Source organism: Mustela lutreola, chromosome 9 (assembly GCF_030435805.1).
Source record: "Mustela lutreola isolate mMusLut2 chromosome 9, mMusLut2.pri, whole genome shotgun sequence".
Classification (NCBI taxonomy): domain Eukaryota; kingdom Metazoa; phylum Chordata; class Mammalia; order Carnivora; family Mustelidae; genus Mustela; species Mustela lutreola.
The window spans coordinates 42,220,220-42,239,163 of record NC_081298.1 but is presented as its reverse complement, the minus strand read 5'-3'; the positions used below and the strand labels follow the sequence as shown (position 1 = coordinate 42,239,163).

Genomic DNA, 18,944 nt, shown 5'->3' with positions numbered 1-18,944 from the left:
TTGTGAGTTTCATTTGTGGAAGGTGATTACAACTTTAAGGAAGCACTGCTAAGAGAGGCGTCCAAAATCGGATGGGGAGGATGCCAGGAAGCAAGGCCTCTGCCCATCTCCTGTTTCAAGTTTGGGAACTGCATGGACTTTTGACTTATCAATTATAACTTGTTGATTACACCTTAATCACCTCCTGGAAAACATCCTTTTACTCTGGATTGAGATGGAGATAATGTAGCATGTGTTAGATGAAGAGCGAACCTTAGACATTTCCTTTAACTCTGTCAGTACAAATAATTCTTTCATAAAAAGTTACGGGACCTTGTGGGGTTTGCCTGTGTAAGCCCATACTCCCTGCTTGCAGTTTGAAGCACAGTTTGGATGTCATTTTACTCCATGTCTCCATGATTGCAATCTCTAAGACCCAAATAAACACTTTCGGTTGCTTTACAGCTCTTCCTGGTCAACACATTCATCACTAGACAGTGAGATCTCTGAGTACCGAGCATGTGTCTTGTGTCCTAGGTTATCAGCATTATTATTATTTTTTTTTTTAAAGATTTTATTTATTTATTTGACAGAGAGAAATCACAAGTAGATAGAGAGGCAGGCAGAGAGAGAGAGAGAGAGAAGCAGGCTCCCCGCTGAGCAGAGAGCCCGATGCGGGACTCGATCCCAGGACCCTGAGATCATGACCTGAGCCGAAGGCAGCGGCTTAACCCACTGAGCCACCCAGGCGCCCTATCAGCATTATTTTAAGCTTGAGAAATATTTGGTGAGTAGATGTATGTTATCATTACTTTAGCTGATTTTTTTTCCTCTATAACAGAAATGACAAGTCCAGAAGAATAAATAATAACATGCCAAGATTTTCCATTTATGGGTTTTCTCTATCCATAAATCAGGTCACCATTCTTGCCAACACATGTCCAATAATCAGTTTACAGCCTTTCCCATGGGGAGAAGCTCATACAGAAGGAGCATAGTTTTTGGTTTGAACTTTCTGGAAGCTAAGGTTTGTGTTTTTAAAACAGATTTAATTTATTTATTTGGCAAAGTGAGAGAGGAGAGAGAGTGAGAGCATGGAGAGGGTCAAGCAGAGGGAGAGGGAGAAGCAGACTCCCCAAGGAGCAGAGAGTCTGACTTGGGGTTCCATCCCAGGACACCGGGGTCATAACCTGAGCTGAAGGCAGATGCTTGCTTAACAGACTCAGCCACCCAGGCACCCCTCAAGGCTAAGTTTTATGGTTCATTTTATAAGAGATAGCAAGTCTAAAACCTCCCATTTTGATTTTAGCCTCCCTATATTTTATTTATTTTAAAAATGTATTCAGAAATAGTGATCTGCTGATCACAGAGTAAACCAAATAGTGCAGCTTCTTTTGGCCAGAAGTTGTGCCCACTTTCTGGGTACAGAAACATCGCAGAGAGGCTGATTTTCACTTGCCCACTAGAAGAAAACCCAAATGAGTCTTGGACTTGTCTAGATGAGCAGAACCGAACAGCTCGCTTCAACCAGAAGGTGAGAGAAATTCAACCCTGCAGAAGTAGACCTGAGCTGTGCCGTGTGCCAAACAAAGACACTGCATTTCATCATCCAGCCAGTACGGTGCATCCAGTCCTGCCCTTTATCCCCTCTCTTTGCAGCTTTTGTTTCCCTACCTCTTTTCCTCTTCTTGCCCTCCCTGGCTCCCTTTGTGTTGCACAGAACAGCAGAGCTAGTGTGCATTAATCTTCTGACTGTTTCAGCGTCCAGGGACGCAGGGGCAGCCACAGACTGGGAGCGAGGCTCTCATTCATATTCTGGGGCCAGGCGCCCGACATTCCTTTAATCTTGTTAAGCTCGGGAGGAATGAGGCATGCATTAATTGAATGAGGTACAGTATTCATTTTTGCAAGCGACCGCACCATTTGTAGCCAAGACAGAAGCTCAGGGTGACCCAAGGGTTTTCTCTCTCCTTTGCCCCTGGATGCTGTAGGAGCTACAGAGGGGCACAGAGAGAGAGACAAAGACAGAGACAGATAAGAAAGAGAGAATAAGGGAAGACAAGAGTAAAGGTGAGAGGCAAAGGGAGAGAGGGAAGCCCCGGGGGCTAGGACTCAGTGTGTTCACAGTTGGAAAGTGCTCTCCTGGCTGGTGTGATTCAATGGCATCAGAAAACACAGTGCGCACATCAAACATATCTATCCCCCCACCATGCGGGTCTGATCACCGCACTACTGACCAGTGGGGACTCTGAGACTTCCTTCTCTAAGAGCTGCAAGACCCAGGGATTTGAGTTAAATCCTTTCTACCTCTGCCCTTATTATAAAAGGGGAACTTGTACTCCACACCAGCAAATGCTACATCTGCACGAACCTCAGTGTTGCTAATCACCCCCTTTTATGCTCATGAATATAAGTCTGCAGGCTGAGGAGTGAATTCATGCTGACATAAGGATCTGAAAACACGTTCATCATTGTGTTACTATGCGATTTTTATTGGTTTGTTTTAAAACTCAGATAAAATTATGGGAACTCCCAGGAAAGGTTTTGAGTTCTGTTGGCCAAATATGTGTAGGTGATTCATTGGTGGCCGCGAAATTTCAGGGTATTTTGGTAACGGTCAACAGTATGGTTTTCAAACTCTTTTCCAGAATCGTGGAACAAAGGAGATCCCATCACAAAGCTCAAGGCAAAAATCTAGATGCTTTGACTTAACAAGGCTGGCAGGTAAGGCCAATGCCACCTGGCCTGGCCTCAGCCTGGGGCTGCTCTGCAGAACTCTGCAGAAGCCCACTGTGGTGCTCCCACCCTCAAATTTCTACCCGTCCCCTCAGTCTGATTATTCTCATCCACCGTGCTTTGGTTTGGTCTAAGCAGTGATCAGTATCTGATATTACTGTGCTGATTTCACTGATTGTCTGTGTCTTCTCTTAGACTCTAAGCTGTGTGAGGACAGGGGTCCTGTAGGTGGCCTCACAGCTGTATCCCATCACCCATAGCAGAACCAAGTACGTGGTAGGCACCCAGCAGTAACTGTTGAGTGCTGGAAGGGATTGGCAGCAAGAGACAGCATCTCCCAAGCCTTTGTGCAGTTTTGAGCTTTAATAATCTCAGAAGTACAAACCTGACAAATTTCAAGAAACATCTTTTGAAGGCAGGCCTTGATCCCAGGACCCTGAGATCATGACCTGAGCCGAAGGTAGTGGCTTAACCCACTGAGCCACCCAGGGGCCCTGGACAGTAAATTTTTAATTTTAATTTTTTATCTTATTCCCTTTGATTGACGATGTCAAACACTGATTTAAAAATCAAAAGGAAGAGAGGCGCCTTGGTGGCTCAGTCAGTTAAGCATCTGCCTTCAGCTCAGTTCATGATCCCAGGGTCCTGGGATTGAGCCCCTCCTTCATTGGGCTTCCTGCTCAGTGAAGAGTCTGCTTCTCCCTCTCCCTCTGACCCTCCCCCTTATGTGCTCTCTCTCTCAAATAAATAAGTAATCTTTAAAAATCAAAAGGAAGAAAAGAATTAAAATATTTTCCTAAAGCATTACTGAATAAAGGCATTTTCAAAGTCAAAAACTTAAAATTAATCTTTTTCTTCAAAATTCATGAAAGTAAGTAAGTGGATAAGGGAATGTAAATAATTAAACCTCAAATATACATATTTTTGAGGTTATTAAAGCTTCATGATGGCACTAAGATTTTTGGACATGCCAAATGGATGTGTTCACATGCTTTAGAACATTTACTTTTTAGGAGCCAGACTAATGGGAGCTTTCCTCCATCCCTGCCCTGTGTCATCTAAAAGAGGTGGTAATAGTTGTGTCCATGACAACAGACAACAGAAATCAAAGAGAGAGCTCATGTTAGAGGAAATTTCTCAAAGTCACTCATATCCAAAGGCAGATCAGACGATGTTGGAAGGGAATGAGTTTCTTGTCACTGTAGGTATGTGGCTCCAGGCTGGATCCAAGCTATCCCAGAATGGCAGGAAAAGGGAAGTTATTCAAGCATTTTAGTGTAGGGACCAAGGTCAGAACTTCTGGAGCAGGCTGTGTGGGCTGCACAATTATTCTACAGCTTACAAGCTGGGGGGCCCCAATTTTGTTCTCTGTAAAAAAGGGATGTTAATGTATAATATATTAATATATAACATGTTAATATTAATGTATAACTATAATGTATAATGTTAATATATAATATATTAATATGGCAGTATATAATATAGATGTATAATATGTAATATTATATGTATTATATATAATAATATATGATAAAATTGTATAAAGGGTTAGGTAAGGAGTTTTGCATTGTGTTTGACACAGTGGAAAGAATAACTGTTATTATTATTATTAGTAGTAGTACTATTTTGTTGCTATTTTTATGCGAGTATCAGTGGGTGTTTGGACTAAAGGATCTTTGGGGCACAAGGTTTTGAGGTTCTGATGAATAAGCAGAAAAGATGAGCTCCTGGAAATTTACACACTCCATTTGCAACTCCTGAATGATAGGTTGATGGAGGGGCCTGCTGCTTGATAGCCTGGAACTAGGGCGTGGGTGCGGAGGAGTCCTTTGTCTCTTTTCAGTAATTTTGGTGGTGCCCTTGGAAGGGAGGAAGTGGGGAGAGGGTGTTAAGAAGGCCCAGGTCTCCTTGGAACTAATTTGATTGGGATGAAGCAGCAAAGCTAAGTTGGTTCTGGTAGAAGAGGAGATAATGATTGCTTCCTGGTAGAAATTCTGGCAGCTTTGGGTCCTTCCATCCGTAAGCCCTTCATCCCACGACTCCATTCACCCATCCATTCTCTCATCTGATGATGAATCTCTACTGCTTATCACTGACCCTTCCTTGTCTTTACTCCTTTCTTGCTTTCTGGTGCTCAGCAGATAGGCTTTGAGCATCCACTGAGACCCAGATCTTGTTCTAGGGGCAGAGGTGAGAGAAAACAGACACGGCCCCTGTCCTCATGGGGAGAAGATACTGATCAAATCACCACGCACATTAATATGTCCAATAGCTGACAGTGGTTAGGGCTGGGATGAAAATAAAACTCCTCATGCCTTATCACGTGCAGATGAGGAGGCGGGTGGGAGGCCATGCTGGAGGAAGCCATGAGAAACCGGAGAAGAGGATGACGACGTGTGACCAGCCAAAGCTATGGGGGAGGTGTTCTGGACAGAGCGAAGAGCAGATACAAAGGCTCATCAGTAGGAGGGTGGCTATGCTTCCTAATTCATACCTGCTAGGCGGTTTTATCTAAATTATATTTACCCAGGGACTAAGCATGTGTGCATAGCAACTTAATATATGATGAAGGTGGCACCACAAATCAGAGGGACAGGAAGGATTATAGAATGGTTGGTATTGGGACACTGGAGAAAAATAAAACTGGGTCCCTGGCCACCATGACATACCAAGGTGAAATCCAGGTGGACTAATGACCTCCTGTAAAGATTGGGGGGAGGTATTTGCACTGCCTAAACTGAGTAGGAGCTAAGATCGAGGACATACCAAGAAGACATGCAAATCAGCAAGAAAAAGACAGGAACCCTAGTGGAAAAGTGAGCAAAGTTTGTGAATAAGAGAGAAACCCAACAAGCTAGCAGGCAGACGAAAAGATGCTGTGTGATTTTCTTCCTTCTTTCCTTCAGGGGACTCTTTTACCATCTTATCTCCCCTTTTCTCTTCCTGGGCTAAGATTCTTCAGCACCTTAACTTAAGCCTCTTTTTGTTTGAGGACAGGTTGAAGAGAGAGCCAAGAGGCAGGAAAGGCTTGGACCACCCCACCTCTGGCATCTCCTTATTTGTACCGAACACCTCGAAACCGCCAGGGACTAGCAATGATCTTGTCTGGCCACTAGGTGGAGCTCTAGACACCCTTAGCTCAGAAACCTGCAAGGAGAGTCTCTGGAAAGGCATGGTTCCTTTAGAGTAATAAAAACCATACAACTTTTGGGATTGCCATCCAGAAGGAGCAAAACGTTTCCCCTAAACGTGTAAGGTCTAGGAGGCTGAAATTCCACATTTTTTGTAGTTCCTGAGTAACAGTCTAGGGCTTCCTGATGAAGAATTTCTTGTGCTGTTATGGAGAAGCCCAGAGGACACTGGATGTCGTTAACAGGCATAGGACGATGGGGACTAGACTTCTGGGCCCCTCGAACAGTTAGCATCAGCATGAGTAGTTCCAGAGGAGCAAAACTGCAGTGGAAGGGACGCCTGGGTGGCTCAGTTGGTTGGACGACTGCCTTTGGCTCAGGTCATGATCCTGGAGTCCCGGGATCGAGTTCCGCATCGGGCTCCCAGCTCCACAGGGAGTCTGCTTCTCTCTCTGACCTTCTCCTCGTTCATGCTCTCTCTCACTGTCTCTCTCTCAAGTAAATAAATAAAATCTTAAAAAAAAAAAAAACTGCAGTGGAAGAGGAGGCTCCTGTGCTTAAACCCTTTGTGTGGCTGGGCACGCCTCCTAGCAGCTCTGGCCTATTTTCTGGAACCTCAGCATTGCCATGAGACCTGAGCAGGCTGGGGTTCCACAAAGCACAGGTCAGGTCATGTCTTTAAGGTAGGAGACTGCATTCACTCACCTTTGGGGTTGGGAGTCAGTCAGCAGATGAGGCAGAGTTCAGGGGTTGCACCTGCCTGCATCCGCTGTCCTCTCCAGGTGTCTTTTGGAGGGTGCGTTCTCTGCCTCAGGATTTATGCTCCACCCATGTGACCTGGCAGCTAGATAGGGTGATGAGGGAGCAGGAGTCACCCCCCATCAATGAGGGATGGGAGGTGGCGGATAAACTCCTCAGCCTCTTTGCCTTGGTGGGGGGCAATTCTGTGGGGTGTCCCCACAGTCCCTCAGAGCCCCACTTGCCCACAGGAGCAGCCGATTCATCTATACACTCTTTGTTGGCTCTCCTCCCTCAGCTGTCTTTCCTCCCCTGGCTTCCCAGGATCACCTCCCAAAGAAACTCCTTGCGCCAGTGAAAATTAATAAAGGGAAAGTTCACTAAAATGGAATCGGGAGTCCAGAAGGGGGAGCCGTATCACTCAATATCAATTACAGGGAGAAATGTCAATAACAGATCCCAGCAGAGTTGTCAACAGGAAAGAATCAATAATTTCTAGCACCAGCTGGAAAAGATGTACATTGTATCTCCTTTAAGAAATCCACTACCCCTGCAAATCAGCCAAGGAGTAGTAAAAATCACCCCGAACTCCTGCTTTTCTTCAGAGGACTTTCCTTCAAAACAACTCTTCCCAACTTCCTCCTTTTCCATTCCACTGCTTTGTGGGATTTGCCTGTGGTTTTGCCATATCTTGCAAAGTCCTGAATTGAAATTCTGTGTCATCCTGAATAAACCCATTTTGTCGGCCCTCTTATTTCTTATGTTAACACACTCAAATCCTTGTTTCATGTTTCTCTTTTAGGGAATTCGTACAAAAAGAACAGGGAAAATAGGACCATTTGATGAACTGCTCAGATATTTTCAGAGCACAAATAACAAGAGAGAACAGGCTAGAAGGCAGATGAAGAAAGGGACCCTGAAAACTCTCCTAACGCCTTGAGCTGCTCCTAACTCAGCTTTGCAGGCAATAGTTCTAAGAATCCCTTGTTCAAAAGAAACCCAGTTACTTCGGGCTCCAAAGCTATGTTGAAACTACACTTTGGGATCCAAATTATTTCGAAGGCAATCACAGTGAATGGGAAATCCAGGTGTGAATTTTTCAATTGCCTCCAGTTCTATCCTGTGGATAGGGAACCTACCTCGCCTCAGATCCCCAAGGTCTCAGCCTGCATTATAAATTATTAACTGGGTGTTATTCTTTCTTCTGAGCTCATAATGGCTTCTGACATTTTAATGCCTGCATTTTGAATGCACACAAAGTAAAGAGCAGAAACCGGAGGGGCAAGCTTCCCTCGTTTGCATTTCAGCCCCTCCAGATGTATTCTTTTGTGAAATTCAGCACCCAGCTTCGGCAAGCGTCTTAGCAAACAGCTCTGGAAGAGGTTAATGATGGGTTTGTAAAGGTTGTTCTGGCTTTATTTTGGTCCCTGGAAATGCAAGTGTCAGCACAAAGTATGTTTATGGTTTCATTAAATTGCTAGGAAAAAAATATCAAGAGAGTTGTAAAAAAAGAAAAACAAGTTTGAGTGACTCAGCTTTGAATAAATTAAGAACCAATTTGATGCAAAATGTGGACCGTGCCAAGAGCCACTCTATTCTCCAGCCGGATGTTGACAGTGTATGGACCCCTTTCATTCTCTCTCCCGCTGTTTTTTGGAGAGAGAGATGCTGGTTTCTAAATGTCTAGTGATTCTGCCATCCTCATTTCTAAAGTCCCCAGTAAAGGTGAAATTGTTAAATATCCTACCCATGGAACTTGATACACAAGTTTTAGGTAGGATAGATTTCCTTAGAGAGGAGATGCACTGTGTAAAAAAAAACCTTTTTTTAAAGTGAGTTCTGAATCTGCGTACAATAATTTGTACACATTTTTTATATTCTATAGGCTTTATTGGAGTCTCATTAGAATGTAATTGATAATGACACAAAAGTACAATCAGTACAATTCCATTCATATTCCAGTTGAAAAGCTGGCAATGACCACTATTTGTTATGAGAAATCAGCCTAATGCTTATTCTTGTGTATATGAGTAGTAGCAGGGAGGGGATGTGAGGAAGGTTTTGGGATACTGGTGATGTTTTGTGTCTTGAGGGTTTATGCGGATGTGGTCAGTTTGTGAAAATTCACGGAACTGTGTGCTCCTGACCTATGCACTTTCCTGTATCTATGGCATACTGGAATAAAAAGAAAAAAACTCAGTGTATTGATATTGTCAGATAGATTAAAAGAACTGGTTCCCTGCCCCCGTCCCCGCCCCCACTTGCTAAATCTACTAGTGCCAGGGGCAACTGGGTGGCTCAGTCGTTAGGCATCTGTCTTTGGCTCAGGTCATGATCCCAGGCTCCTGGGATCAAGCCCCGCATCAGGCTCTGTGCTCAGCGGGAAGCCTGCTTCTCCCTCGCCCTCTGCCCCCTTTGTATTCCCTCTGGCTCTCTATCGAATAAATAAAAAAAATCTTGAAAAAAAAATCTACTAGTCCCAGGTCTGCTGCTCCAGTGGGCATTTTTGCCAGCGCTCCTCCTCTCCCCCTCAAGGCTGGAGACCAGAGTGTGAGGCTTTCTGGTGCACCACACCTGCTGTTTTGCAGGGAAAGCTTACCTGCTACCTTGGAGTTGTACGCCACTCCGACCCCACAGATATTGTTGTTGGCTGCGGCAGAAACCTCTCCTGCACATCGGGTCCCGTGGCTGTGGAGAAAAACAAAGGCAAGTCGGGACTTTCGGGAAGGCTCCTTAAATTCTGTGACCTGGAAGCAGTTTGGTTCTTTTCAATGGTCCGGTTAGCAGGAGTCAGCCCGATGAGGGAGCAGAAGGCAAGCTGAGGGCAAAGCGCAAGCTCACGGCCTCCCCCACCTCCCACCCCTGCACCCCAGGTGGGATCTGTGGGACATTCCTCAGGAATGTCGGAACACTAAGGGAAGGAAGAAAAACAACAACAACAAAATGGTTACCTTAGAGAAGTCACAGTTTTCTTTTTTTTTTTTTTTTTTTTTTTTAAGATTTTATTTATTTGACAGAGAGAGATCACAAGTAGGCCGAGAGGCAGGCAGAGAGAGAGAGGAGGAAGCAGGCTCCCCGCTGAGCAGAGACCCCGATGTGGGACTCGATCCCAGGACCCCGAGATCATGACCTGAGCCGAAGGCAGTGGTTTAACCCACTGAGCCACCCAAGTCCCCGAGAAGTCACAGTTTTGCAAGATGGGAGTCTCCTCAGTGTACCAACATCTTAGTGATTTACAGGGAAAGAGCAATCTTTTTTTTCTTTTTTAAAAATATTTTTATTTATTTATTTGACAGAGAGAGAGAGACTGCGAGAGAGGGAATACAGACAGAGGGAGTGGGAGAGGGAGAAGCAGGCTTCCTGCTGAGCAGGGAACCCAATGCGGGGCTCAAGGAGCTGAGCTCAATTCCAGGATCTTGAGATCATGACCTGAGCTGAAGGCAGACTCTTACCGACTGAGCCACCCAGGCGCCCTAAGGGAAAAGGCATTCTTGCCAATAGCCTAACTTCCAAAGACCCAGAGATGCAATTTCCTAGAGCCCTAACGTCACCCTCCCCTCCCCTGCTTTTGTTGGAAAGAAAAGCAGAAGGGAAAGTCAAATTAAATTTCTTAATGACCTGCAGCCCGCTGACAAGTACTTGAGGCAGGCAAAATAGAACATTCCTCCAGGAAACTCTCTACTGTCTTAAGGTTAAGGCTTTGCTAGAAGCAAAAAAAAACCTCCTTAGCTTGACAATGGCGAATCCTAAGTGTCCTAAAGGTCCTCTTTTGCATGGGAAAGTCCTTTTGAAGACCTCCCTTCTCCTTTACCTCCCCCCAAATCCCAAGTTTAGTCAGTCACTCCTCACGGGGCGGGGCTTGTAGTGCACCTCTTTCTGCCTGTAGGTCCTGTCCTGGTGCTTTAATAAAATCACAGTTTTGCACCCAAGATATCTCAAGAATTCCTTCCTGACCATTGGCTCTGGACCTCACTAACATTCCAAAATGGTATCAAGCACCTGGCCCACCCACTTTTCTATCGGTGTAGCTTCTTTCTTTCTCCTCTTTCCTGACCCCCTAATCTTCACCTTGACTTGTCTCTACCATAAAGAGGCTTCTCTGAGCATTTCCAACCTTGAGATTTGGTCTTTACTTTAAAATTTGAAGTATCTTCCAGCAGAAAATACACTTACAGGTTTCCAGTGACAACCAAGGACTCTGACAGTTTTGTGCTGGTCAGAACACTTCTGTTTTGTTTGAAGCACTACAAGTATGGGCGGACGTGGGCAACAAAGGCAGAAGGAAAACTGTCAAATGTCCCTACTCCCTACAGCCCATGGACAAATCCTGGAAACAGGAAGAGCCACCTTCCTTTAGAGACGACACTGCCTGGATCTTAATACTTTACTAAAGATAAAAGGCAGCCCAACCCTCAGGCTCCTGTAAGTCGACCTTAACATCTAAAAATTCTTCTGGAAACTTCCTTTATCTTTACCCCTCACCATCCAAGACATAGGTCGGCAATCATCCTCCAAGCATATGACCCACCAAAATACATCTGAAGGGTCTCATGACTGAGTTTTTTCTAAACAGTAATAAATGACCTTGTCTTAACAAGAGCTAGCCCCCTCAGCATCCTGGGAGGCTCACACTATCCCCAACCCCCTCCCAACTTGAAAGTATATAAAGGGCCATTCCTCATGACCCCCCGTGCAGCTCTTTCTCCTCCTTGTCCTGTCCCCATGCTTTAATAAAACCACCTTTTTGTACCAAAGACGTCTCAAGAATTCTTTCTTGGTCTTTGGCTTCAAACTCTAATGTCTTTCCTACATCATGGGCTACTAGTAATTTTCAAGGCTGGTTCTCTACACAGGTGTGTAACGCTGCCTGTCAGTTATGGAATCACGGTGACTTAGCTCTTTTGGAATACAGCCTTCTTTGAGGGCATATAGAATATTGTAGTTTCCCCCTTCCTCCGGGAATAAGAAAGCCAATGTTCTGCATGCAGTTTCAAGGGGTTCACAGAACCTTTGAGGCTGACCAGATTAAGAACCCCCTATTCAAGAATCTTTCCAAGGTTTGCCTAGCCTTAGGATTCTGAGCAAGGTCTTTCCGTGGCTTATGTTCTAGAATGTTAGCTGCAACAGACACCATCCATTTTCTCCCTTTTCTTTGCTCTCTCTTGCTTTCTACTAAAGGGTTCTAAATAGTTCTGGTCCTACTGTGTGCATTTCCCTCCCCTTGAATTGAGGGCTTGCTTTGACCCCTAGAATGCAGTGGAAGGACAACTGTATCTCTTCATAAGAGGGCAGGCAGCTTCTGCTTGCCTCTGCTGGACATGTAGGGGAGTTTGGGCTAGCCTATGAGTGGACAAGGGCATGTGGGGAGATTGAAACCCAGCAATTTCTGCTGTTCCAATACGTCTGATGAGGCTCCAGACACGTGAGGGGTGACACTGTCCTCCTCCAGACCTAGCTAGATCACCCCAATCAACAGCAGGTGGAGAGAGACAGGCTGTCCCTGCCCAGCTTACGGGTCTATGAACATACATGTTTGTTCTTTCTGAGGCCGCTATGTTTTGGGGTAGCTTGTAAAGTCCCAATAGAGAACCAAAACAAACATAAACTCTGAGTCCATCAGGATTCTGTGTCTTAACCTGAACCAGCGTTCAAAATGTGGGAGTTTCCACTGGTACAGGTATCTGAGATTACCGGTGTGTTCTGATGGTCAAGGAAGCAGCTAAAGAAGTAAATGGGTCACGTGATCCAGCCTGCTGGAATAGCATCTGTGCAACCTGCTGAAGGGACAGGGTGGTGAGGGCTGGCTTCTCCACTCACTGTTCCAGCCATGCCGTACATAAGGAAAACGTGGCTAAAGGGAGCTTACTGGCTTGGTGGCCCTAGGAATTCAGAGTTCTGCATGATCTGGTATATTCTTTGCAATATCCTCTTGGGGCAAGCAAAGCTAACACAGCAGCTCTTAAAAACATCGTACCCAAGGATGGGGAAGGGGAGAAAAAAAATATATATATTCTTATTTTCTTTCCCTTGATATGAGCTAAAGTAGATGCTGCTTCCACAAAGGGCTACATATCTTATGGGCTTCAAATTCCCTTTGGAGCAAGAATGCAATCTGTATATTGGGTCTAAGTAAACCTCGTAGATCCTGCAGAGGACAGCCCTTGTGGTAAAAAAAAAAATCTGTTGAAAACCACTGTGCTGTGCAAACTACTATGTACTGGTCTCTAAGTTCTCTATGGACTGCATAGGAGATTTTTTGAGATTTTTGAGAAGGGGCCCAGTTATGGTTTAACTTGATGGGAGAGGCTTTCGTGGCTATCATACTCCAAATGCTGTACGAAATGCTAAAGAAAGCTGCGAAAACCAGCGTGGAAGCACACATACACTCATATGTGTGTATGTGTACATCTATGTGTACACACATGTATGTTTGGATATGTATATATACTGAAATATGTACACTCTTTATGTTGATTCATAGATATACTTTAAATGTACATATTTAAGTATATAATTATATACTTAAATATTTTTATTAATACATACTTATGCATTTTATATAATCCATATATTATATGTTTAAATATATACTTACATAATGTACACACCATATATAAAGTACATGTTCCTTTATGTGTAGGTACATGCATATTTTAAAATGGAACTGTAATGGATACTGATTAAATTTGGCTTGCTTTCTTGCTGTATGATTGATGCTGCACAAATAAATATTTAAATAAGAGCTTAAAGAGTCATTGCCATGTCTAATTTGGCCAAGCATTCATTTTCTTATTATTTAATTATCAGCCCTGTCAAGATCTCTTCTTTCAAACCTGCAAGGTCCAAGTAGGGCTGGCCTGGAGAGTCAGGACCTTGGCCAGCATTCACGAAGCACACGGATACACTGATGGGGACCACACTGAGTAGAACCCTGTTCTAGGGGAAGAAGGACATAGGGAAATATCCACATGCCACTTCCTGGGCTGCTGTTCCCTACCAGGGAGCATGCTCAGTGCTTTTCTTGCCTCACCCCCTTTCAGCCTCTCAGGAAGGTTATGAGAAGGTACTGCCCCATTTTACAGACGTCAGAGTTGAGTTTCAGAGGGGCCAGCCCTAAGGAGCACAGCAACGAGGCAGCTGGGCCAGGTTGGAGACCAACGCTCAGTTACTGAGCTGCCCTAATTCCCTTCCAGCTCTGCCATCAAACTGCCCACCAATGTGAGAGGATGAATGCGTGTGAACTGGCATGGGCAGGTTAAAGGCATTGAATGCTCCCATATTCTTCATTGTGACCTTGAATGGCAAATGTTGCAGACTCCTCAGAGGAACATGTGGGAAGGAACATTTTATTGCTAAATTAGGCAACACTAATTAATTATAAACAACGAGTGGAGGTTCCCTATCTTTGTTCATGACCCCATGTCTTTCCACAGCCCTGGGGGCCTTCATAGGCTCTGTTCCATTGCCTCGAATGCCTTTCCCTCTCTTCTGCCTTTCTGACTGTCTCAGACACATGTGCCTGCTCCCCTGCATGTCAGGAAAATCTTTTTGCCATTCCATTTTCATTTGGCCTCATGACTTTCTTAAGAATGTTCAGTAACTCCCTCCTGCCTCTAGAATAGACAAGAAGTCTGTCAGATGTGGAGCTCAAAGGAGAGAGGAACAAAGATCCACTGCTCAATCAGCCACCTTCTAACTAGGGTCAGTGGGAGGGAGGCAGGTGGCAGGAGTCACAGATGTGTTGCATTGCCAAAGAGACCCCCAACTCCCCATTCTCCTGGGGCCATGTCTTTGGCAATGTGATTTTCTTGCTCCTTCTGTGAAGAGGTGAAGTCTATTTCTCCCTTTCTTGAATCTGGCTGTGCTTCTGACTTGTTATGGCCAAAAGAAGGTGGTGGAAATGAGGAACTTACCCCTGCAGAGGACTTGTAGCTTCTCTTTCTCTAGAGACCCTGCCCAGGAGTCATGTGGACAAGCTAGATGAGCTTATTGAATGATGAAAGTCATACAGACCATTACCCCTGGTCCACTGGCTGGCAGCCCTCTTTCCTCCAGACATGTGAGAGATGCCATCCTAAGCTGGTCATCCCCTAGCCAGCCTGCCAGCTGACCAGGGATGCATTTGTAAGCCCCGTCACAAAGCTGACCTCAGTCCAGAACAACACAACTGCCCAGTTGACCTATAGTTGCGTGAGCAATAGTCAGTGTTTATTGTTTTGAGCTCCTGAGTCTTGGGATGATTTGTTATGTGACATTCCTTGGCAAGGGATGTCAGACCATGGACAAGCTAGGCTAGAGGGACAACCCATGGTTAACCCATGGGGGATTGCGGTTCAAACCTGGGTTGCCATGATGATTGCATTGGGACTTCCTCAAACAGCTGTAGTGGCCATGGAGGTGTCCAAGTAAACACCCGAGACACTGCCCAGACCCTGGGAATCTCCAGAGAGACAGCCCAGGCACATCCATTCTTTCAACATTGCTGGCCTTTCACTAGAGTGATTTGGTCATCCCTCTGGTCGTTTCTAGCCAAAAGCATGAACTTCTTTATGTACGTTATTCAAGTCAGACTGTAGGATATACTGAGTAGTCTGAATACAATGACTCTCATTTATTGATACACATGGGCTGGGCACTGTGCTGAGAGAGTGCATGCATTAGTATATTCACTCATCACAATAAGTTGTTATTATCCCCATTTTACTTATTTATTTTTGATGATTTTATATATTTATATATACAAATTTTATATATTTTATATATTTATATATACAAATATATAAGGAGTGAGTGTGAGCACACACATATGGGGAATGGCAGGCAGAAGAAGAAACAGGTTCCCTGCTGAGCAAGATGCCCAGTGCAGGGCTCAATCCCAGGACCTGAGATCATGACCTGAGTCAAATGCAGATGCTTAACTGACTGAGTCACCAAGATGTTCCTATTGTCCCCATTTTAATGAAGAGGAATCTGAGACATCAGGATAAGGAGCCATTTTTTCACTTAGGAGACAGATTCAGAATTCAAACTCAGGTCTGCTGCTTCCAAACCCTTGCTCTTACTGATGATCCTTGACTACCATCTATTCCTAACAGAAAAGTGCAGATAAAAAATATAAAGATTAATTTTATGTGTTAACTTGGTGGGGCCAAGGGGCACTCAGCTATTTGGTGAAACATTATTCTGGGAGTTTCTGTGTGGGAGATTTGGGTAAGAAAATTAATGGACTTGGGTAAAGCAGATTGTCCCCTATACTGTGGGTGGGTCTCACCCAATCGGTTGAAGGCCTAAATAGAACAAAAAGAGTGACATTCCTGAGCAAGAGAGAATTCTCCAGCAGACTGCCTTTGGACTTGAACTGGAATGCTGGCTCTCCTGGGTGTCCCCAGCTTGCCAGCCCATCCTGCATTGGACTTGCCAGCCTCCATCATTGTGTGAGCCAATTCTTTTTTTTTTTTTTTTTTTTTGAGCCAATTCTTTATAATCATCTCTTTCTCTCTATATCCATACCCTATTGGTCCTGTTTCTCTGGAGGATCCTGACTAATACAAAAAGTAACTGAGTAACTGAACCCGTTTTCACTGGTTCTTTAGCTAATTCATTTGTTAATACCTTCGATTCAAGTTTTCTGGTACAGCATTGTCTGTTACTTTGCAACATGATTTCTGGGATGGCAGAAGATGCTCATTTTCTTTTCTTCCTGGGATCCAGTTAGGGTTCATTTCCCAGCCTCTCTTGCGCTGCCATGCAGTCATGTGACTGCATTATGCTAATGTGATGTGGGCACATGGGAGGCCTATTGCCTCCGGGCATAAAAACTGCCCATGAGTGCTTATCTGTGCTCTTCCCATTCCTGCAATTTAATGTGGACAAGCATGGTAACTCTGGAAATGAGTGTCACAGATGGAAGAAGCTCATGTCCTTGAATTGCCACATGAAGGGGAGCTGTTCCACTAAGAATACGTGGAGGAACTGGTGGGTGAATGATAAATAACTTTTATTGTGTTAAGCCACTAAGATTTGGGGATGCATTTATCACAGCTGCTGGAATAAACTGAACCGGTGAACTTTAATTTTATTCTTATTGAATGGTTCTACCATATTAGTAACTCCTGCTTGATATCTTTTCTGGAAGGGGAAATTCAAATGGTAAGTAAGTGAAATAAATGAATTTGAAGGGTGTCATAAATACTAAGGAGATGTTTGGGTGACCACAAGGATGTTGAGTGACAAGGATCAGAAGAAGGCAATCCTTGGAAGAATAGGAGAAAAAGTCTGTCTTGTCTGATCTCTTATTCTCTACCCTCCTCTCAGGTTTGTGTGGTATGTGGGAGGGCACCTGGGCATTGGCAAATTTAATACACACTCTGAGGCTGGTGGGTTGAAGTGGTTCTGTTAACAGCACTGGCTCTGACTGACATATTGGTGCTTCTATTTTGGCTCAGTTTACTATTATTATTTTTAAAATACCAACAAATTCAGTGCATAACAAAACCAATCTCATACCACCCAACTTTATCAAAGCCAAATGTTTTCCCTACTTTAGACTTTTTGTGGGTATACTATCTTTTATTCAATTGGTCATCTATTGATAGATATTTTGTTATTTTTATTCTTTACTCTTGTGCATACATGTACAGTTAATATTATGCCATATTTGATTAAACATTTTTTGTGAATTGACTTAAAGAAAAATAGATATTTTTTTGTTCAAACTGCTTAATACATCTTTAAAGAAATGATAGAATACTAAATAACTACAATGTCATTATCACACATAATATAATTAACAAAATGGTAGTTGGTTTTCAGGAAGAGCAGGAAGACAAAACCATTGCTGTGATAGAAAGAGTGAAAACTAAGGCAGCAGCAGTGTGCAGGGAAAATAGGAAATTGATTCAAGAGACATTTAGGGAATGGGTGTTATTCAGCAAGATTTGGTGATACAATGAGCACTTTTAATGTCATTCTCTTAAGTTACGTTCAATTTACCCATGAGGGTAAATTAAATCTCTTTTGACCTTATACCTATCTTCATTCTATAATAGACTATATAGTTTTAAATTTTAAAGTGTATGTCTTGAGGAAAGTTAACCCTTGAAGGAACAGAAAGACAGGCAGAATGAAGAACATGTACCCTATTTGTCATGGAAACTCTGGTCACACAAGAAAACAAAATGGCAGAACAAATACGTAGTACAGTTATGGCCTCTGGCCTGATCCCCACCTTCCTGAGCAAAGCAAAGTGCATATTTCTGTGCATTACTAGTCAAGATATCCTGGATATTCACATGACCAAAGGAGTCTGTAATTACAAGGGTACATTCCATGTATTTTATATTGACATACATTTTTTTTAAGGAATAAATCTTTACTGATACAATCAAAACCCTCCCCAAAGCCATACTTCTCTTCACTTCCTCAGAAGTGACTACTATACTAAGTTGATTCTTGGAATGCATGTGCATGTTTTCATGCAATTAGTTTATAATCAGCTATACATAAGCATATAAGCCACTACTTGCTTGTTTTCAAACTCTATATAAATGTTTCATATATATATGAATATATAATATATAATATACACATTACACATATATACATAATATGTATATATACATACACATATATATCACATATATATGTACATATATATCACATATATATGTACATATATACATAGTATGTATATATACTATACATATTATGTATTATATAATCTCTAAAATTTGCATTTTTCACTTGAATTTCTGAGGTTTATTCATAAATTCTGGTGCATTTATTTATTTTTATTTTTAAAAAAAGATTTTATTTATTTGACTGAGACACAGCAAGAGAAGGAACACAGCAGAGGGAGAGAGAGAGAGGGAGGCAGGTTTCTAGAGCAGAGAGTCCAATGCAGTGCTCAATCCCAGGACTCTGGGATCATGACCTAAGCAGAAGGCAGCTGCTTAACAGCCTAGCCACCCAGGCACCCCCGGTGCATCTATTTTTACTGCTGTGTAGTGATGCTGTGTAGTAGTCCATTTATAAATAGGTTGAGATTTACTTATTCATACTCCTAGTCTTAGGCATTTAGGTTGTTTGCAATTGGCTTGCCATTACAAATAATTTGAGAAGAAACCTTCTTGTACATTATTACCTTGTGCACATGTGTGGCAGTTCCTTTGGGTTATTTATGTAATGGTAAAAACACGTTTTTTGGATATATATTACCTCCTGCAGAGAGGGAGAGCCAACACCTAGTATCATCAAACTTGACCATTTGTGCATATCCAAATGCTGTGAAATGGTATCTTATTTTTTATTTTGCAATTTCCTCATTGCTAGGAATGTTGAGCATATTTTCATATGTAAATT

General features: G+C 43.3%; 1 protein-coding gene across 1 annotated transcript in view; it reads right to left on the bottom strand.

Moving 5' to 3' along the window:
• PCSK2 (proprotein convertase subtilisin/kexin type 2) overlaps positions 1-18,944 on the bottom strand; it is a 271,507-nt gene that overhangs the window by 48,031 nt on the left and 204,532 nt on the right. The window contains exon 7 of the mRNA XM_059134095.1: positions 9,184-9,272. Within this exon, the coding sequence (XP_058990078.1) occupies positions 9,184-9,272 (89 nt within the window). The remainder of the gene's footprint in view (positions 1-9,183; positions 9,273-18,944) is intronic.